This window comes from Strigops habroptila, chromosome 1, assembly GCF_004027225.2.
Source record: "Strigops habroptila isolate Jane chromosome 1, bStrHab1.2.pri, whole genome shotgun sequence".
NCBI classification, from domain to species: domain Eukaryota; kingdom Metazoa; phylum Chordata; class Aves; order Psittaciformes; family Psittacidae; genus Strigops; species Strigops habroptila.
Window position 1 is genome coordinate 40,042,407 of NC_044277.2, and position 23,012 is coordinate 40,065,418.

Consider the following 23,012-nt stretch of genomic DNA (forward strand, 5'->3'; position numbering starts at 1 on the left):
AAGAACTCATCTTTGTACACAAGTAAATTATAGTACCTCTAATCTAGCCAAACATTATATGAGAAATCGGTAGGTAAAATGGAGAAGTGGATTAGTGCAAGACGGTAGAGAAACAAAATAACCAGTTAGATGGGAAATAACACATTTGTGCTGAAATCTGAAGTATTAATTTATAGGGATACTAGTAACTTTCTTGGGAGTCTGTGTTGGAATTTATCTGGATTTCATATTTTCATCAATATACTGCATAAAGTAGGTAATTTCTGTAACACAGTTGCTAAGAACTGTCAAAGTATAAGAGGATCAGAAAATCCAGATTAGTAGAAAAAAGATAGTATATAACTGCATAAAGTACAAGGAAATGCATTTTAAAAATACTACTGAAACTTAATGCCATGAACAGGGCTTTTATCACTTAAAAAAAGAGTCAGTCACCAATGTGACTGTAAGATGAAGGAGAGAGATTTCTAAGTAGGTAAGTTTTACTGTCAGTGTCCCAGAGTTCAGAGAGACAATTTTTCAAATACTGCATGAAGTTCTATTTACTATAATTAAAAAAAATAGATAAATACTGAAATTAGGAAAGGTCCTGAGAAAGACAACCATGATGATTAGCGGAAATAGAGAAATGTTTATGGAGGAGAAAAAGTTGAGAGAATGTTTGATTTTATTGATAGATAGCAGGGGGCTAAACTAGATAAACTGAAACTTCCTGGGACTGTGATCTGTGTTATGTTGGTCTTTTTTATTTAGTTATTTTTTAATAACGGCAAGACAAAAATTGAATTCCATCTAGAAGGTTGGTACAATCTATATAATGCCCTAGAATATCTGCTGAATTGTTTCTATCCTGTTCTTCACACATTATTTAATATGCTTGTCACCGAATAAGTAATTTTATCCTGACTTATTCAGAAGGACTCTATGCCTTTTGCAGTTAATTTACAGACTTAAGCTACCTATGTAAAGTAGCTTGTATTACTCCTCATAGTGTTTTTGTCTGTCAATCGGTACGTTACTCTAGTCACCAGCATTGTGAGGTTCTCTCTTCAGCCTTCTCCAATCTTACCTAATGAAAGCAATTTTATTTTATCTGCATATCTCAGCCACTTAATAGTCTGTATCTTCACCGAACCATTAATGAATATGTAAATGCTATGACAGTATGGTACATTTCACTGTCAACCTTTTGTTCCGTTCTGAGGTGACCGTTTTATTCCTTCTCTCTCAGTTAACGTACTGAAATCAGAAGCACATCTTGCAGTTAATATGACAAACATTTCACCACTTGCTTGGTCTCTGCTAATTGTAACCTCAGGCAGTACCTCACATCTCATCTTTTGAGTGCTTAGTTTTCCCTGTAACTCTATAATAAGTATCCGTTTAAAGGTTCTTGAACCTTAATCTGAAAAAGTTCAAGTGCTGTGAACGCAGCACAAGATGCTGTGAATCCAACAGAAAGACTGCAAGTGATGGAGATATATATATAGCTGTTAATTTGCCTATCTAACATTTAGACATTATTTACAGCATAGAAGCCTGGTACTCAAAATGCTATATTGCATTTAGTTGGATTCCAGTAATTTCAAGATTAATTTCCCAAATATAGGTTTTATTTCTGTATTGACATGTAAAAAGATAAAAAACCACCACTGAGACTCTTCATCTGGAGCTGTTCTAAAATATGCAAAAAAAAACGTAAAGGTGGAGGAAAGAACATGAGAAACAAGGCCAGCACAGGGAATAACACACAGCTATTTGGTGTGAAATGTATTAGATGATACGTGTTGCTTTAGGGTTGTAATGATAGTTTATTACATAGAATACACTGCTTTAAACAACAGAAACATAACAGTTATTTATGTGGATATATATCTGCCACTGGACTCCTAAAAAGTACTGAAAAGTGCTTCTAGGTTTCCTACCTGTACTGCAAACCTCTTTTGCTTCAGATATAACTCTGCTTCCCCTCCACGTGCCTTCTGTCTCACAAGGAGACAGTCAAAGCATCTGGGCCAAAAGGGATTTGTGTCACTCTCTAATTAAGTCCCCAGCCTGGATAAGCAAAGGATCATGATCAGGGCTTATCGCAGCACGTACATGCCAGTTAGTCTAGACACAGCCTCCAAGACTACAGAATGGCCAAAGTCCCATTCTATAACTGAAAAATAGCACTTTCCTTCTTCAGGTATTTCTCTGACTTCATTGACATTGAAGCTAGATACTAGTCAGTGTTAGGAATTAAAATCCAACCAATAAACTGAAATACTCTGCCTAATAACCACATACATTAAATATTTTCCAATTTTATATTTAAAATCATTTACTGAAAATTATAAACCATAGGTAAGTGCTTACTACACACTTATAATATTAAAAATGCTGTAAACAGGTATCCAAACTAATTCTAATAACAGATTGAAAGAGCCTGAAACATATTACATATGCCTCGGATTCTTATAATACCACATATTTACAAAAAAATAAAATACATGAACCACCTTTAAAGTACAGAGGTTAAAGAAAAACACACAACTAAAACTCATAGTATATGTAGAAAAAATTGAGAGAGTAAGCTGTACTGCCTCAGAAGGGATTATGGCAAGGGCAGTCAGGAAGTCCACTGACACAGAGTCTGCTTTCTCAGTTCCTGTGGAATCCCAGTGGCAACGAATACACTCCTTTTTTAGTATCTGCTCGGTAAAAGACGCAAACTTCATTTGGGGTCCGGATGATCCTACATACAGACTGAAAGATCTCTTTACACAAATAAATATTTTGAAGTTGGCCTTTAAAAAACTGAAATAACTATTTTATAACGTTGATCTATATAAAATTAACGTCTGTTTCATACTTTTCATTGTATTACAGCATTTGAATAGTATTTCCTTCTTTGCATTTCAAATTAAACATATCAGTTGATTTTGTTCTGGAAAAAGCATTTCTAGTGAAAGACAACTCTCAAACCCCTTCTTAAATGCCACAAAATACAAGAATCTTATCTTAGAACTCATTTGGGTATTTCAAATTTCAGTTCTCTGTTCTAACAAACAGTAGTTGTTTCTCTACGAATTAGATGGTTGGTATATAACTGAATATCTCTGAACAGATAACATTTCAGGGAAAAACTTTTTTAACCAAGAAATCACTGTCTTAGAACAGCTTTTCCTCCTATGTTGGTTCCCATAAAATTCTAAGTAATCATATGTATTTAAGCAGTGATATACAATTGTGATTTATATTTATCTAGGTTTGGGCTGGATTCACATTATGAATTAATGGGTGTGACATTCAACAGTTTATTTAGTGATTTATTATTTTTTTCTGAAGATGTTTTCACTAATCTAATACTGTAGAAGTTCCAATATCTCTATTATAAGTCTTTCTCATTTTTACTGTTTCCATTGTCCATTGCATAAAAAGCAAACTTTGTCTTCTTTCTCTTCTTCTTCTTCTTCTTCCTCTTCTTCGTCTTCTTCTTCTTCTTCTGGAGGAAAGGCATTTTCATTTTTCGGATTCTCAGAGGCATTATGCTCAATGTTATTTAAAGAAGTGTTACACTTCAGAAATGTTTCAGAATGACAGGTTTCTGCTGGATCTGCCAACATGGGAGATCTTTCTCCAACAATATGAATTCGGCTTATTCTTAGAGTTTGGCATGTTTTTTGCTTTTTATTGGGTAGCTCAATACTTGTGCCTATCACAAGATCACTGGGTTTGTGTTTGGATATGCTATTTTGACATTTGCTGACTTCCATGGGGTTTACATTCATGTCCTCTGTAACACGTAACTTCTCTAAACAACTTGTGTCTTTCAGAGTTGATGATACAAATATTCCAAAGTTACTAATAAAATCTAGGGTGTTATTTGCATAAAACCTACTAAAAATATTATTGGCAATGTTATTGATACAGTTATTTTTCAGAATCACACGATTATTTTCATCTGTTATTAAATCTTTGCCTGAGCATTGTAGATGTTCACTTTTTTTGGCCAACAAACATGGATCCAGCTGGTTCTCAATATCAGATGCTTTTTGGTAGGCATACCCTCTCTGTTCCTCATTAATTGGTGTTATTGTCACCATCAGTATTGGACAATGTTGGCCACATATGGCATGGAGTTTATCCAGAGAATCTTCTTCCTGAGGAGTACTTCTGTTAGCATTACTAGCACCAGTTGGCTGGGACTGTATGGGTTCGTCACTTAAAGGCTGGTCCAGTGGACGTACCTTGTTGTCAGGCAATCTAAATTCTACAGATGTAAAAGGTGAAAAATTGGTATCAGCCTGTGTGGAACAATGTGTAGAAGATGGTTTGTTCTTTTCTTTCTTTGCTGCAGGAAGGGAAGTGATTTTACCATTGAAGCTAGGTTTGCTTTTTGTATTTAAGTCATCCTGAAAGGGGTCTGAATCACTATTATGAGGCATATTGAAATAGTTGCAAAAATTTTCAGAGGGTTTAGCCGTATCTTCAAGTTCTGAAGAAGAGATTTCATTGAGGTCTGGGTATTGATTCAGATTGCCAAAGTGCGAGTATGGAACATCATCACTGTTAGTATCAAGGACTGTGTCTGTTGATGTTGTATCTAAATTACCATACATTCCAACCCGTTCAGGTGGTGATCTTCTTATCAAATGATTTTCTTTGAGAAGCCATTTGCCTTTATCTATCAATATTCCTTCATCTTCGTTAACTGGTACACTAGGCTGACAATGTTTTTTTGGAGATTCCCCTGAATGGTCAATAGTGTAACTTGTCTCTTCTCTGTTAAGAGTAGGTTGTGGTGGTGGTAAAGAAGTATTTTCTTTTCTTGATATAGTCTCATCTTTGTTTATGTTTACTGCAAATTCTTGTGATGGTAGTGAAGAACACGACAATTTCTCACCAGAACAAGATGTAGGCTCTTGAGAAAAACAAATGGTTTTTTCCATGACTGCAGAGTGGAATTCTTCAGTATCCTTTTGAAATACTTTCAACATATAAGGAAATCCTTTGTGAAAGTCAGGTTTAAATGAAGCTTCTGTCTTGCCATAAAGTCGTTCAATAGTTCTTTTTACGTAGCCAGTGTTATAATGTTTTTCAAGTATTGCTTCCTCCCCGCTTTCATTGGTGAGATCACTGGATGCTCTGAAGTTACAATCACTTTCTTCAGTATCTGGTCTGTAATCTGACCAGTCTGAAGTAGCAGGACTTTTTAAGCATTTTTTTACTTGAGAAGTGTCTAAACACATTTTATTATCTAGTTCTCCTACTTGCAATTTCTCTTCTCCTTCACTCATATCACATTCTGTAATTTGCTTTGACTCATAACAAAACGATAATGGAGAGACGGTAGATAACCTTTCAGAGGTTTCCTCACAAGTTTCTGCATCTTCTTTGTCTTCCTGTACAGAATAATCCTCATTATATTCTACAGAGGTTTCATTGGCTAGTTTAAATTGGTTATTTGGGGTTTTGACATTACCTGCTGACTTGGGATCAACTTTCTCATCTTCACTTTTATCAGTAGTAACATGTATATCTTTTTCACGTTCTAACTCAGAAGTATCCTGATCTAAAATACGACGTTTATCATTAGAAGTTACACTATGAACTGTTGAGTTAGGCTCTATTGAAGTTTCTGACTCTTCGTTAGTGAACGATGTATTAGTGTTTTCATCTTGAGATTTTTTATATAGGCTATCGGTTATTTCTTCCTTTCTTTCATGTGGCTCTGTAGCTGATGCAAGGCTACAGGTATTTGAATTAGTATTGGCATATTGACCATCTAGCTGTGTTTCGGGAGCATTCATGTCTAAAGTCTCTGTTTCTTTACAAGGATCTTTCTGTATATCAAAACAGGTTTCTAATTCACCAGTCAATTTTAGAGCTTCTTCAGAATTTACAGTGTCCTTTGGAACACACGGTTCAACTGCCTTTTCATTTTCACGCAGACATAAACTATTATGAATTTCAGACATGGGCATATTCTCATGGCAATGTGAGGAGTCCTGCTTTTTGAGTTCCCTCCCAAAGGGTAATAAGTTATTTTCTTTTGATTGTTGAAAATGTGAGAAGGCAGTCTTCAGTTCATCAGCTTTTTCTATGACTGTAGTTTGTTTCAGAAACTGTAACTGTGTAAATATTTCAGAACAGCTACAGGTAGTTTTTTGCATATCATCTCTGATTGTCCCAATCAAAGTGTCTCTCAGATTCAGTACAAGTAGCCATGCTAGGAGGACATTGGAGGAAGAACTAAAAGCTGAAGAAGAAAGATCTGAAAGGGTGCAAGCTTTTCCTACACATCCATTATGTTCTTTCTGGAGACCAAGCAAAGCTGATTGTAGTTCATGCAGCAACATGATAGACATGCAACTATTCTGAACATCAATTCCTATTTTCTCATTGACAATTGCACAATCAACTTGAACAGCAACCTCAGATTTTTTTCTTTGACATAGGTTGGTATCTTGAATATCAACTTCTGACATCATTTTATCATTCTCAGATGTTTCATGAAGCAAATGTAGCTTACCATCATGACAAAATTCTGACTTTAGTGAATACTTGGCTGTTTCTATTATAGTTGTATTAGCATGAATCAAGGGGTCAGTTTGGTTTTCATCTGAATCTTTGGCTGATTGTTCTGAAGCTCCCAAATGACCAATAGGCTTTAATATTAGTTTCATTGGATTATGTTCAAGCAGATGTTTTTTTCCAGTCACATTTCCTTTATTTGTGATAGATCTTGTTTCTTTATCTATAGAAGCATCAATATTTTCTTTAGGAAAACTACAGGCATTGCTGTTCTCTACATTCCCTTCTTTTTTATGTATAGGGGGTAAGACAGAATTTGGTGAAAAGTTTTTCAGCCACGTTTGGACATGGTTTTCAAGTGAATGCTCAACACCCTCCTCTTGAAAATCCTCTTGGTTTAGAGCCTCTAGTGTAATGGCACTCTCTGACATATTTAACTTCTTTGCCCCTTTACTCAGATTTTTCTTCATTCCCTTTTGTTTTTTCTCTTTCTTTGATGACAAATTTTCCAAAATGTTCTTCTCCTTTTCTTTTTCAAAGTTAAGATTCTTTGGCACTTCTGACAATGGTTTTGAAATCACTGGTGTGTTACATGTCTGTTCAAAAGAATTGTTTGTGAGATGTGTGCCTTCTTTCTCAGTACTCTGTGTATCCTGACTGTGTTCAGACTCATTGTTTGAATCAACTGTCACTAGACCATCTTCACTCTTTGGAGATGAAACGATACTATTTTTTTTGCCTGATTTCAATTTTGCCTTGAACAACTTGTTATTACTTCTTGGTTTTTTATTAGATGCTAATCCATTTTCTTCCACTAAATCCTGGTGGTAGAACTCATCTTCAGGACATACACTTTTGTCTGAATTGACAGAGCCGCCATTGTTTTTTACAAAAAATTCCATTCCTTTTTTCTGAGGCATTTCAGAATAATCATCCATACCCTCTGTTGCGGAATCCTGTATGGGTTTGCTTGTGATATGCATTCCCTCACTTTTAATTATCCCTGAAATTCCTTTATCTTTTTGATCTTCATATGTACCTTGTTCTAGGAAGTTAGACGATTTTTTCTTCTTCTTCTTTCTGGTGAGGGAAGATATAGATTGGCTGTCATCAATGAGTTGTGTTGCCATTACAGATTCAGTCCTGACAGTGGTTTGATTCTCATTTTCAGTAACAGTAGGAAATAACCCAGTTGCTGGATTTATTTTGTCAGTAGGACCTTTACCACGTGGAGGTACCATCATCTTCATCTGTGTATGTCCAGGACAGGCTGAATGCACTGTATCTTGAGAAATAGGTAATAAATCAGATGCTTTACATTGTGTTTCTTCTATTGGCTGACATAATTCTGAATAGCTAGTGAAAGAACTCAGTGATCTTTTAATTTGTTTAATATCGCGTGACTTGTGGATGTGGTCTGCTGAACCTGGCCTAGCTGCCTTGTAAATTTCTGATGATGGTATGAAATCACTGATGTTACTTTTGCAGGTTGATATCAAACTATTATATGTACCTTGTTCCACAACTGATTTCTCTAATATATTCTGTGCCGATTCATCCTCATTAGGCACTTCTAATGTCTTCCTCTTTGTGGTTTCTATTAAATCATTTTTTTTGTGGCTTACTTTAAAAAACATTTCTTCTTTTACATTCTCTGAAGAAAGATTAAACAAACCATTGTCACTCATCTCACTAAACTTTGGATTACTGACACTTGATTTTTTTCTGCTTGAATGAGCTACCATGCAATACCCAGATTTATTTTCTCCATTCTGTATTTCCTCACTGTAGGAAAACTGTCCTACTGTCTTCTCCTGAACCTCTTTCTCAGAAACCAAGGTGACACTTTCAACTACTGCTTTCTTTTGTCTAACACGCTTTGGCCCAGGGGTGGGAGGCCTATAAAAGCGAGGCCTGATATTATCCTCAGGTACACTGTCTACATCTAGATCTGCAGAATTGCTCTTCATACAGGAGTTACAATCACCAGTTTTTAAATCAGACTCTGATTCTTTGTCTGACGTTTCTGCATTGAATTGCTGTAGTGAGTCTCCCACTTCTTTATTGTAGCTCTTCAAAAAAAGAGCGTCTTTTGGTTTTATATGTTCTGATACATTTACATTGGATAAGGAGTCTTCTGCATGCATTGCAGAATTGCAAATGGTGGTATTTTTATCAGCGCGACTTACAGTGGTTGTCCATTTAATGGTTTCTTCCTCTTTAATTTTGAATCGAACTTTCATTTCCACTGTGATACTGCCATCTTGATTAAGGTGAACAGATTTCTCAACGTCATCTTCATATTGTGCCACAGATAAGTCTTCACCAGTAACTGACTGATTTCCTCCTATATCATTATGACTGTCAGGAACACAGGAAGAATCTGAGTTGTTATCATTCAAGTTGTTATCATTGCTGGACCCTTTATCAGAAGACACTGAGAATATCTGAGATCTTGAGCTAGACCCCACTTCACCTCTCACTAGCAATAATTACATTGAAAGAACCCATATTCATTCAAGTAGATGAAAAGTAGAGCAGGCAAATGTCATGCATAATGATCCAGATGGTGAGGCAGAAGATAGGCAGCAAAGGAAGAGAAAAGAAGAAAGGAGAAAAATTAGTACAAAATAGGTACAATAGTACAATAGGTTCTTTCTAATGCCAGAGCAGTAGTCTCATTTGAAGCTCCAAAGCCTAAAAAAGTACTAAATGCTCTCATTTTATACGTAATTAGGAGCTGAGGGGTTGTCTTGAACCATTCAAGGGATTCACAAGCCCTCACTTGTTTGGGCTTCAAGCTGTCAACATCACTTCTTCTTCATGCCTTAGTGAAGAAATCATTTTGTATTAATTCTTACAGTTAGTGCTAAAATGTGTCAGTCAAGGTGAATTTATATCTTCCTGGGCTTAATCCAACAATCTACAGCATGTGAGTAATTACTGTGAGTAGTGTCATTGACACATGAATAAAGGGTTCAGATCCAATCCCCTGGACTGGCCTTCTATAGAGAAGTAAACATTGAAGCCCTTGAACTTCTTATAAAATCTGAATTTAAATCATGACATTCTGAGATGATACATTTTATGCTACAGTACTGTAGACGATAACACAAGACTCGGCAAAGCCAATGAAAATACTTCCAGACTTCAACAAATGTTGAGTATGGCCCAATATGTGTTTATATACACATTAAACACTCCCAAAATATGTTTTAATAACTTAACATTTTAATTAAACATGTTTGTAATAACTTGGCTTATTAAAAAAATATATTTCATTTCTCTCTAGCAGTTGTCACTGAAGAGATGAGAGACAAAAGACCATGAGACAAAAATAAGGTTTTGCTGTCCTCCAAAAAGTTCTGCATGTGCGAGGGAAACAGTGCAGGTACACCCACACAAAGTCATCCACAGCTGCTACTGATACCATCATATGTTGAAGCTACCATCTAATAGACAGTTTTCACTTGTCTTTTAACACATGTAATATTACCTTATCTACATTGCTTGAATTTAAGCTTTTTCTTTTTTTTTTCCCTCAAGTGAGTCACAAATAGTGTTATATCAAGACTTTCACAGTTAACATATTACCATTATAGCTACAAGTCTATAATTTCAGGCAGAGTGCCTTGTAAGTTTCCCAGGCATATGCTTTACCATGAACTGAATCAGAAATAAAAGTTTGTACTAACTCCTCTAACAGAGACCAGACCTTATGCTTCCCAAAGTAAAAATCTCACTTTCTCTGTCTCAGGAAATGGAATTGGAACAAAGTGCCTGAATTTTAATTTTTCAGGGTCTCACTTCATCAATGATGTCTCCTACAGAGGATACTTCTGAATTTCTCAGGTTAAAGACAAAAGAGAGTTGTGTTGTTGGGTTTTTTTCTCTCTCTTTCTGTAATTGCCCTTAACTAAGGATTAGAAGAGGGAGCTTATCAGGTTCTGAGCTACTCACATTTTCTACCATTGCAAGGTTCAATCTCTGTCTCAAAGCAAAATTTGGGTAGGATTTTTTTCTTTCTGCAGCACTTTCATTCTCAAAATGTTCCTATTCACTCTCTCTCAAGCTGTGCAAGTCAAAGAACACAAAGACTGTGAAAAACTAAAATGAATAGTTTGGTGGGGACATAATAAACTGTGAGGGATGTCGAAGAAACTCCTTCGAGTAAGTGGAAGCCAAGTGTCTCATACATCAATGTGCTCTGTGACACAGTCAAGTTTACTGTTGAAAGTCTCAGCATAGAAACAATTACAGCATTCCCTGGGCTCTCCAGTACAGCATGCAGCTCTATCAAGAGTATAAGGTACCTCTGGATTAAACAAGTTTCCCTCTAGACAGTATCTCTGCCCTATGGGATGCTCTAATGCTCAGGATTCCCACACAACCTAAAGCTCTGGTACCGCAGCACTTTGTTCCCCTCAACCTCAGGCTATACAGCTAGACTGGCTTCTCTCCAACAACTCCTCATGTTCCTGATCATCCACTGGACACTTCACACTCTTATTGACCTTGTCAGTAGCACAACTCCATGAGTAATCTAAGGGAAAGTACATATTTGTGTATCTTTTCACAAACTTATCCAAAAAACATATATCGCAGCCACAAGGATATAGGAAAGGATGACACTCTGTTTAGACAGACGCAGTTTCAGAAGCGTGATGAATTTGCAAGTGGATGGGTGCTATAATTTTTTTCCTGTTTATGTGGAGCATGGGACATGGGAAAGTGAAAGTCATGACAATGACAAGTCAAACTTCCACTTGCCAAGGTAAGTTCTGAAAACTGCACAAAAGTTTTGCTAAAGAAATTCAGTTAGTTAAAAAGCCTGAAATAGCCTGTGGTTTCTCTTTTACCACTACTATTATTTACTGTGACACTAAAAAATTAACAACAATGACAATCAAGTGCACTAATATAAAATATACTTCTAGATTTGCACCCATGTTCTAAATAAGTCTGAAAGAAAATATGCACACTGAGTACTTAGAAACTTACATTTTAAAAAGAACAATAACACTTTGATCTTTCTTATGCTTATAAAGGAGTCAAAGCAGATGGCCTTTTTGAATATCCTAGATCCTAGTAAGACTGTCATGGTTTACATCTTATGCTGAGAGAGATAAACCAATTAATAAAATACAAATTGATTCAAAGAACTTACTATTTTCACTTTCTGACTTGACATTTGCTTTTGGGTACACACGATTTGCAATTCCAAGCAATTTAGCAGGCCGTGAATACCCAAGAGAATCATAATTGCTTGGTTTAAAAGGCTCTCTCCCCGCTGCGACTACAGCTCCAGAGCACAATATCAGAGCCTGAAGATTAGGAACCTGGGAAAAAAAAAAGTCACATTAAATTCTCTGCCTTAGTAACCACAAAAAATAATGTAAAAGAGATTTATCCTTTTCATACTTTAATATCTTCACTTCTTAGTGTCTGCATTAGTTTGCAGCAAGCTATTAAATATGTATCACAGCACAGAATTAATTTTTCAATTTCTATAAGGCAATTCCTATCTCTGTGAGGGTATATCTAGTTATATCAATACATTAGAAAAAGACTTCAAGAAGTAACTTGTATCCACATGAAAATTTTCTTATAATTTAAGTGTTTGCGTGTAATTTGGTTTCATCGTTTCACAGTGACTCTTCCTAGCCACAAAATAAGAATATGCATTTGGAAGTAGGTATACATATGAACACGTATTTGGAGGAAGAATGGGGTAATTCAGAAAACACCACAAGTACTGGGCCTGTACAGCCACAGAGAAATGGGACAGAACCATAGAACAACATACACTGGAAAAGGTCGTGTAGTCTAACCCTCTGCTCAAAGAAGGTCTGACTGGATCAAGGTGCTCAGAGCCTTGTCTCAGTTCTGAATTTTTGTGTCAAAATATATTGCAAGATAAGGCTTGCAAACTGCATTTCACTGACTTATAGGTGATATGGACAGTTTCCTAACCTAATGCAGAATTTCACCAAACGGTTGATAAACACAAAATTTTCCTTGAACTCTTGGAGCTCTGCATGGAATTCTCTTTCTAGATACCTGTTAGGTACAATCACAAGTGCTTTTCTGTGATTAAACAACACACAGATAAAACACAGATAAACAGATAAAAGTGAGAGAAAATTATATAAAACGGCATGTGAGGTGAAAATCAGGATTAGCAGTGCTGCATCATCTAGGTTTAGAGGTACAGAACTTGGTCCATAGTTTGAAATCTATACTACACAATAGGTGTCATAGTTTCAAGTCATTAATGGCAAACCACTCTGCATTTGTATAAAGATAAAATATGTGTGGCTAATAGATGCTACTTATCTTCTTTTTAAAACATTAAAAAACCACATATAAAAAGCATTAAGACTACAGGAAGTTTCTGCGCAAGTGGGTAAAAATATAGAATTGAGAGCATGCTTGGAAGAGACCTGATTAAGAAAAGTGTTCTTCATGATGGCTTAAAATAAAATGCCCTCACTTGCTTCTCTCTGATCACAAGATTTCAGTAGATTTCCTCCAGGCTAGCAGCTTTTCTGAAGGGGAAAAGGCACAGAAAGGAAACAGCTGGAATTCAGCACATCAGATCTTACAGCAGGCCAGTGTCCCAAGCTTATAATTGGTAAAATCACCTTTGTAATTAAAAATAATCTAGAAGCAATCCTATTGTACGTACTCAACTTTATTCTCACCTTTCTCCCGTCAGTGGTATACAGTTTCACGACTGGATATTGCATTAACTCACTCATATAATCCAGAAAGGCCTCAAAGGTTTGTGTATTTTTCTTTCCCAAAACTATGGTGCGCCTGAGTCTTACATCTCCATTTTTGAAAACAAGCATCTTTTTGGGAGTTGTTATTTTACTTTCTCGATGGCCAAATCCATCTTCATTTTCCCTTGCTAATTGCACAGCTCGACGACGAGCGCTGACAGGCCTGCTGATCTGCCAGGGAAGTGGTTTTTTGCTAGCCTGTTCCAGGTTGATGGGCTTCATTTTCCTCTGATGGGAGCAAATATAAGATTTTCCATCTTCAAGATCCTCCAAATTGGTGATGCTATGTCTCCCTTTTGGTGTACTAATATTCCTTACTCCAAAAGGTAACGGAACCCGTTTGGATAAACTATCCAGCAAGGCATCAAATGTTTTGTAAGATCGGTTGTTAATCACCATGTTGATTCCATTAAACTGAGGATCTCCACTTTTATAGAAACAGATCCGTTTTGCCACAACAGGTTCAGTAACATTGAAATGGCGCATGATTAAACTCTGTTCACTCTCAGAGGAGTTAGGCTGATTCACCGAGTGACTAGTTGAAGGTGTTTCACTCATTTTGACAGCAATCTGGAAGAAAGAGGAGATGGGTGTAAAACTTTTTTTTATGCCTACTAATAATACGGTCTTCATTTTGAAAGGTGCAGAAAGCAAATTTATAAGAAACCAACAGCAGCAAGTTGTGCCAAAAATCATTGGATTTAAATGGATCCAAGCTGTTATCTCTATATTCCACAAAGACTCCAGTACTGTCAGATTAAGTTAGCATAGCTCTACTTCCAAGTATTTCCAAAACTCCCCAGTGTAATTTCAAATCTCTTATCATTTTGGTATAAGAAACCTTTCCTTAGAAGAAGTTACTTGGTCAGTCCAGTTTTCTTTCTTGAGGATGAAGCTAATGACAACATTTTATATTTGAGATGTTAGAAAAATCTTTATTAGGAGGGAGAAGCACTTGCCTAGGCATGAGCCATATTCAGTCCAAAATAACAAAACTGAAAGACAGTACAAATCATTCTGATCTCATATACTAGCTTTATACCAGTGCAAATTCATTGGAGTCAGAGAAAATGCTCCTGATTTTCTACACTGTAAACTGTAGCAGAATAAGGCCCAAAAAACATGTTTTAGAATTAAGTTGCATCATAAATTGACAAATCATTTGGTTTTCTGTTACAAGTTTTATATTTCATGATACATGAACTGCTACGATATTTACCTTCATACCGAGGGAAAAACCAGTGATCAAATAAGTCTTTTTTAGTAAGAGAAAAGTCTTTAAATCCTTTATAAAACAAACAAACAAAAAAATCTGATATTCTTCATTAGAAGTAGCCTTTAAATTGAAACATTTAAATACAGGTCTTCTAAAATACAGATTAGTTCTGACAACTATAACAATAGTGTTCATGCTTGAAAATAGAGTAGTCTCACTACAACCTCTCCATTTGAATTCAGTCTACATGCAGATACTGTAATAAAAACCCTTTAAATGAATAAAATTGCTTTTTTATTCATTTAAAAATAAATGAATTTTAAAGGGTTTTAAAATTCATTTAAAAACCCTTTCATTTAAAGGGTTTATTCATTTAACCCTTTAAATGAATAAAATTGCTTTATCTTAATGATTGGTTTGCTTTGACTGGAACACAGGAACACGGGATAGAAATGGCTAGTCAACTGATCAGGCTCAAGGAAGCAGTTTTAGTAGAGTTTTACTGGAAAGCAATAGAGCAGTCTCAGAGAATGTTTGTCATCAAAATGATATAAATTAATTCTTTGACAATGTCACCTTGATTTAACTGCCATATTGACTAATGAAACAAACTCTCTGGCTACTACATATTTTTCTTAATGAAGGTATAGAAAGCAATATTTTCACTATTTCACTACTACACACATCAGTTCTGAAACTGATAAGAAAATGTTGTCATTTTTCAAGACAGTCAAGGTTCAAATAAAGGCATATTTGACAAGATTTTGTCTTACTGTGTTCTTACAGCCTTTCCAATAATTCATGGTTTTCAGCTTGGGCGTTTTGCCTTCACTAAGCATTAATAACTTCTAAAATGTTCATTATTTTGAACAATGATCAGAGGACAGGAAAAAATTTCTTCTTTCAATACATTATTTATACTGCATATTGTACTCTCATTAAGTGCTAAAACTGAAAAATAACCAAACAGGTCTGCACTAGAATGACGGACACAAAGATTGATTTAGGTAATCACAATTCCATTAAATAAATGAAAATACAAATAGATTTAAAACCTGTACGTATTTAATTAAAGAATATGCAGGAAGACATTTTCAAGCTTGACTGCAACAGCTTATACAACCCCGTCCATGATGGCTAATGAATTGGCTTACTTTCTTTGCTAAGAAGCAGCTGCACTTCAACTGAAATGACTGAGAGCTGTATTTGGTCATCTTTTTGACACATGTATTCATTAGCTGCCTAAATTTTCATTACTTTTCTAAACTGAGAGGTTGACAGGTGAGTTAAGACTAAGGACACAATTTGAACCACCCATTTTATGCTTTGTGCGTCATTCTGTTTATATTGATATTCATAGAGTCATAGAATCAGGGGCAGGGACACCTTCCACTAGACGAGGCTGCTCAAAGCCGGATCCAACCTGGCCTTGCATGCTTCCAGGGATGGGGCATTCACAACTTCTCTGGGCAACTTCTTACAGTGTCTTATTCCTAGAGGAAATCCATACAAGCATTTTTATTGCTAGCTGCAACACAAAATTTCCTACTTGCTTTGCAGAGGAAATATTCTATGCCAATGAAAGCAGCATGACAGTAGTAAAGTTCAGGAGTGAACTGAATGTTGGGTTACTGCATTTAACCCGCAAGATTACTTCAGCTCACTAAGAGAGTCCAGTCCAAGATCTCTGGGAAAGGGGAGAAAACTCTTAAGGTATCATCATGGACAGAAACAGAAATGAACAGACATAGCTCCTCAGCTTCTCTGTACTACAGCTTCTCACCCTTTATGAAAATGAAGTGGAATTTCACCTACCCGTATGATTATTCACAAGAGATAAACCAGGTGGATTTTCTCTTGAGACTACTGATAATAATGGCTTTTGAATAAAATACAATGTATTTTACATAAAGATGATTATTACATTGAGTCTTGACACTGCGGAAGTAGCAAAATCCCAAACAAAGAGAGAACACACATACAAACAAACAGACAATTTTCATTATAAACATGAAATAATTTGAATTCACAAAAGTAACTAAGATAAAGAAGTTTTCCTTAGTAAAACATAAAATTAATGATAAAACATAGTTTTGGCAGAGAACTGAGAGTTGCATAAAACACCATGTATGAATATTTTCTAATATTAATTAATAGCGGAAATTGAATCTTTCAGATATCTTCTAATTGCATCTTACAAATAGAAAACACTTCAACAAATGAATAATTAACATATTGTAGAAGTTACTATTTGATACTACATGTCATCACACTGTAATAGTTTCATTTTATCTTAAATAATATCAATTTTTATACTTAAATGATTTTACTCTAAAATTAGGAAATAGCTGGTATTACATGATACAGGATGTCTATTAAGATAATTCGGCATTTACAATATAATGATTTTTTTTTTCAAGAAAATCAAACAGAATTCAGAATTGAATCCCTTTGCCTGTACCCCCGTAAACAAAATCACTCATTCAAAGTTCATGCACAAAGTCATTCAATTTTATAAAGACACGAAGTGGACCATCTTGTTCTAAATATATAAGAATATGTCCAATGCCATATAGCTTATAAATACTACATATAATTTCATCATACTCACCCACAGTCACGTCCTATGTATATAAAAGAATAGTTATCTTGTTTTCAGATTTATAAATTGTACATATGATTGTCTATGCCATATGAAATGAACATCCTTAGTCTTATTCCAAGTGCGCTCAGCTAGAAAAAACATCATAATCCATTTGCTTAATCTCAGCTAATGTTAATCACTAGACCAGTTCATCTTAGGTAGCCATTGTTCAGAGCAGAGTATCTAACATCTCATTCAGCAAGTCCTCATATTAATTTTAAACACTAGTTACCTTTTAAATATTTCATTTATGTAATTTTCTGTTTATTTAGATGGCTCAAGAGACTCACGGAACCACATAAAATAAAAATGTGGGTGGGGAAATGTAAGTCATCTATCTTCTTATCGGTGTAGGGTTATCCTCCAGACTAAATCTTTTAGTGATATAAATTTTAAATATGTTAAAATGGATCTTCTACCACTCACCTTCTGAAACTATCTATTAACTATCTCCTGGCATTAATTCTTGCTTTTGTTCAATCATTTGGTCAAGATGATCCTCTGTGTGTTAAAGATTCTCCCATATTTTCTCTATTCAGACAACACAATGAAAATAGTTCCACAGTTTCTTTCACAACACTTAATAAAACATGACAGCCTGAAGGAGTTTTGTCATCCATGAGGCATTCTTCATTTCAACATGTTGGAAAAAGGGCAATGCAACAATTATGTGTGTGAATATACTTTATGAAGGGACAGAATTACATCTAACTGTGGCTTAATTATACCACGGAATGTGTTGGGTTTTTTTCTTTTCCAGTGGAAATACTATGTCCCTGGATGGTAACTGTTCCACCTAATTGCTACCAGATGTATAATCTGATTTTGAGCTTCTTTACTTAATCAGGATTACAGCAAGCTCTCAAAACTAGGTGTATAGAACAGTAACAAAAACACTGCTCAGTAGGCACTACCACTGTATGCAATAATGAGTTTTTAACTATTTTCCTTAGAAGATAATTCAACCCTCATAGAAGTTTTAAAATACCACTTCAGTTCCACTTTCATAAGACGCACAAGCATAAACATTACATTGTAATCTTGCATAGATATTTTCCTATAAGCATTGCTTTCTTAAATGTTATATTGATATAATTATTTGGGTCCTTAGTCTACCTTGGCTAATGTACTGCTTGTACTCCAGTCAGTATTCTGTTGTTTATATTTGTTCAGAAGATGAACAAGTGCAAATGCTATGTATTATTCTGATGTCTTAGAACTTAACCACTTATACATTAATTTATTTAAGAGTTGGTTTTCTTTGAAATGCAGGATTTAAAATACCATTGTTACCCTCATTAGCTTTCCAGTGCATGCAAAGCCACTTTCGATAACCAGCTAATCCACCAGTAGTTTCTGTGTACCACTAGAATTTGAGGCTCAAGAGATAATACTTATGAGACCTGGTGAAGATGATAAACAACTGTCACCACTTGACTGTGTTAATGCCCCTTGATTCTCTGAGACTTCAAAAGGCTTACAATGCTTCTGTCCAGACATATGTAACTTAAAAGCTCCACTGCATTCTTTCTTGTACTACAAACACTCCATATATTCTGAAAATATAGAAGAAATCATCATCTATATACTAAAAATAGCATCAATAAGAATTACGTTTAAATTAGACTTAAAGCTAACAAGCCACAAAAAATTAATAGAAGGCCTTAGCGATCAACACAAAAACACTTGTCATCCATTCTTGTGGGCAACCTGATTGATGACGATGAAACTCCTAAAAAGATGTGATAAGAATTTAGACTTAATATTTGGAGAGCAGTTGTTCTTTTTACACAAACCACTCACAAAATCAAACTGGGAAATATAAAATTAATCCAGAAAATTTAAGAAGGCAAAATCAGGACACGAGACAACATATCAGTGTTCAAATTTGTAATTGCAAGCAGGATTACAATTTTCTGAGTTGCTGTGATTCTTACTTTTAAATTACATGCCTGCTTATCTCCAGAACATCTTCAATTCTCATTTCTGATACTAAACATTACATTTAAACACAGGCATCAGTGGCAGTTTTCTTTTCGATTCCAAACGGTGTCCTCCAGGAAGACAGTGGCATTGAGATGGCCAACTGAAGGTCCTGTGCCTGCAGTTAGTCTGCAACACCACTGTATAAAGCAAAAGGCCTAGATCAAGCATCCTAAGCAAATACTTGGCCTGCAGTCCTTGGGCTTAACAAAAGCTCAAGTGGAAGTTTCCAAAGTTGAAAGTAAGTTTCTAAATGATTCTAAAATTCTTTGTATCAGCCCAGGAAAGTATAGTGTCAAAATAATTGTAAAACAGATTTTTGTCATTACTTCTTCTGATTTTAATTAATTATTCTTCCTTTTCTATGGACTTCACTTTAGTAACTGAACTGATTAAATGCTACAAGTACCTAAATATAACCCAACACTTTCCACCTCATTCTACTAGTCCAGTGTTTCTCAAGACCAGCATCATATCCAGAAAACTGATGACTAAGAAAGAAAAAATATGTTAGCAATTACATTATCACGTTTGCTGATATATTCTTTTTTCCTTGGCCGATAACCAGCATCCCAGGTTGAGAAACATAAGCAGCCTTTTCTGCACCGTTATCCTGAGTCAGAGCAGGGTCAGAACCCAGCGCGACATGGCCCTCCCTGCCTGGCAATCCTATGGCCCTTGAATGACACCCTTTGTTTAAGTCAGAGCCATATGGAACAGCAGTTAACATTCGACTATTTTTATCATTCAAGCGTGAGTCACTTCTTTAAAACGGGGCAGTTGCTACACCAGTTAAACTATTACTGTTGACCTCATGCCCCAAGAAAATGCTGATAATGTGCCTTGTATTTCCAAGTCCCTTCAACCTCTTATACCTCTGGGTTTTTTTTTAAATTGGACTGCTCAGTAGGTATGGAACTAAAAAACTGCTATCAAGCTGAAAAGGAAATTGTCACATTAGACGCAGGGGCCTGGGTCAAGTTCCTTTCAGTGTGCCCAGCCTGTTTACATCCTTTCCAGTAAAGTCTTACAAAAAATGTGCCACTATTAATATGTTACTACTGATAAGATTTTTGAGCCATTGCATTACAACAGCATTTTAGTGTTTGATATACATGAACTTCTTATCAAGTTAATCCCCACAGACTTTTATTCATTAAATTCTCCCACATAGATTTGATAACCAACAGCTGGGGATGCAGAATGAGAAAAAAGAAAATTTTGTTTTCCTCCTCTAGGGAGGAAAACAAAACAAAACCAGAGCCCTGCTTTTACAAGAGCTCTGCCTGCATGGTTAGATGGACTGCAAAACTCCTGTTTGAGCTGTTCTGGTTTTTGACCAAACACTAAATTTAACTCAGATCTGAGCACTTGTTTGTGTTCAAAAGATAGCTTCCTATGGGAAATTTCTGGCCTGGCAGAAGTACAAATTGACCCATCATCTTTAAGTGGGCTAGAATTTCATTCAGGAGTGTACAGCTTGCCTCAAGAGTTAAGTGCATAATCATTCTCAGCTTAGTTTTCCTCATTTTTTTCATCTCAGGTGTATTTAATCATCTACTCTTACCCTCTGTTCTCTAAGATACACTACCTGAAAGGAAGGGTCAGGCCATATTTTAATTTTTTCTGAGTATGGGCATCTGAAAAAACAGCCATCCTAGACCACATTTTGCTTTGTATTCCATCTACATAATTCCCTGCAGTGATACAGTGCTTACAGTGTGTCTTGAACACTTTAAAACGGAAAGAGTGACTAGAAATTTTTTCTTATCTCTCGTTTTCTTCTCCTACAATATCTCAACAATTTCTTTTCTCCCTTGAATATTTGACCCTCCCAGCCCTTGCACCAAATTAATAATGCAGCCACCTGTATTGACCTTAACACATAATGATTCATAAAAACCAGTTACATTACAACTAACTACAGATGTAATTGGTGCTGTCAGCCTATTAAAGATTGATTTCTTCCTCTATTGGTTAGAAAACTCCTACATGAACCTTAAAGTTTTACTAAAAATTTCACTCATAACAGCTAGGGTTGTCACAAGTTATTTTTTTTCCTACTCTTTTAACTTCCTTGTATTTCTTACCAATCTGTTAATTTATAACTATTATTCTTTGCATCTCCTAAAGAGCATGGTCAAAGAAAACAGTTAGGTAGGCTGCACATGAGTTCCCTGGCCAAGCTGTTATCATCTTACCTTGAAATTTAACCCCATGTGCCTCAGTTTGTCTATCTGAAATTCTGAGCAATGACTTTGCCAACTTTCCTATTTCATAGAGACATTGTGAAGCAGAAGCTAAAGAAACCTCATAAAGCTTCAGCAGCATAAGTGACTATGAGGGACAGATCTTTTGGTTCCTCCTGGAGGACATCATAAAATCCTTTGCCACCATCTGTTATTATTTCCTTGATGGAGTTCAGAGGCTGTTTTTAGAGAGAGTTCGTGGATTGAGGCCAAGAAGGGGAAAAGACAATGCTTACACATATTATACAGCTTTGCCTCCTACAAACACTTTAAGATCTTTGATCAAAATTTACACTCTCAAACACTTGCTCTGATCTGTTGCATACTCCTGTAGGCGCCCAGGCTCCTGAGGCTAACAGTATAGCTTTGCTGCTGGGCACGTGTACAATTCCAGCTCTGACAACACTAAGCTGCTTAATGTCTTAGCTTTGATGCAATGCACTGCTCATCACTGCTTTGCCCATCTTGCCTGAAGAAACCTGACTGTCCCCTCTAACAGCCCAGGCAGCAAGCTGTTGCTGTCCTCCATTCCTCTGGCTAGCAGTTAAACAGCTCTCCTACCGCTCCAGAGGTCCAGTTCACTGCCTGATTTAGAGCAAGGATTTAAATCCATATATCTTAGCTTTCAAGACAGTGAATTAGCTCAACACTCCTCCTTCTGTCTGGGTTTTGTGTAAGGAAAGACTGAGCTGCGTACAACATCTAATCCCACAACAGACTTCACCTGCAAATGCCCAGTGGTGAGACACACCTAAATTTAAGCCTGGGTTTAGATACACATTTATTTGACAGACATGGAAATAGTATCAAATATGGACCCCAATCTAAAGGCCCTGCATCAGCCTGGGATTCAGGAGCCAAAATATCTAACTCAAACCTGAGGATCCCTGGAAGAAACAACCACCTCCAATGCCATATTGCTGTGCCTGAATCCCCAGTACGAGTCAGTTTACTCAGATCTGTTAACTGTAGGTGCAGGCAAGAAGATCGGAGAAAATACAGGCACTACTGAATTATATTTGACTTGATTATGGCATACTTGCAGTACCAGATGTGAAAAATGTAAAAAATGGAGCTGAGTGCATGTTCCTAAAATCAATGCAGGATCCCCACAGTGAGTTTTAAACCTGAAGATGATCACCACTTCTATTACCATAGGCCTTCAGGATACTTGGTGTTCACCCTTCTGCATTTATTTTCCCTTATACTTACATACAAATGTTATAAGTAGATATTTCTGTATATACATGTTTATATATAAGTATTTCTAGATATGCATGGACACACACACACACACTCAGGTATCTTCAGTTAGTTTATATCCTTTGGGTTAAATTGTCATTTCCAACATCTTGATTGTATATTCCCAGACCTGTTGTTTCCCCTCCATTTTATTTTGATTTGAAAGTACATTTCTCTAAACTCCCTCACCTGCTAAGCTGGTATTTTACCAAAGGACTGACTTTATACATATATTGAATTTGAACCAATTAGAGAAATTAATTTTTAATTATTTTTATTTTTTAATGAAGACACTGTATTTTTGGCGTAGTGCCAGTTTATAATCTCAAATGGTACTAAAAAGGGACATTAGATGGATAAAGAATTTTGGACAT

At 35.9% G+C, this 23,012-nt stretch overlaps 1 protein-coding gene across 1 annotated transcript in view; it reads right to left on the reverse strand.

Moving 5' to 3' along the window:
• The window catches only part of RP1 (RP1 axonemal microtubule associated), a 193,036-nt gene that overhangs the window by 168,347 nt on the left and 1,677 nt on the right, over positions 1–23,012 (reverse strand). The window contains 3 exon segments of the mRNA XM_032919831.1: positions 11,683–11,858; positions 13,224–13,417; positions 13,454–13,874. Coding sequence (XP_032775722.1) covers positions 11,683–11,858; positions 13,224–13,417; positions 13,454–13,874 — 791 coding nt within the window.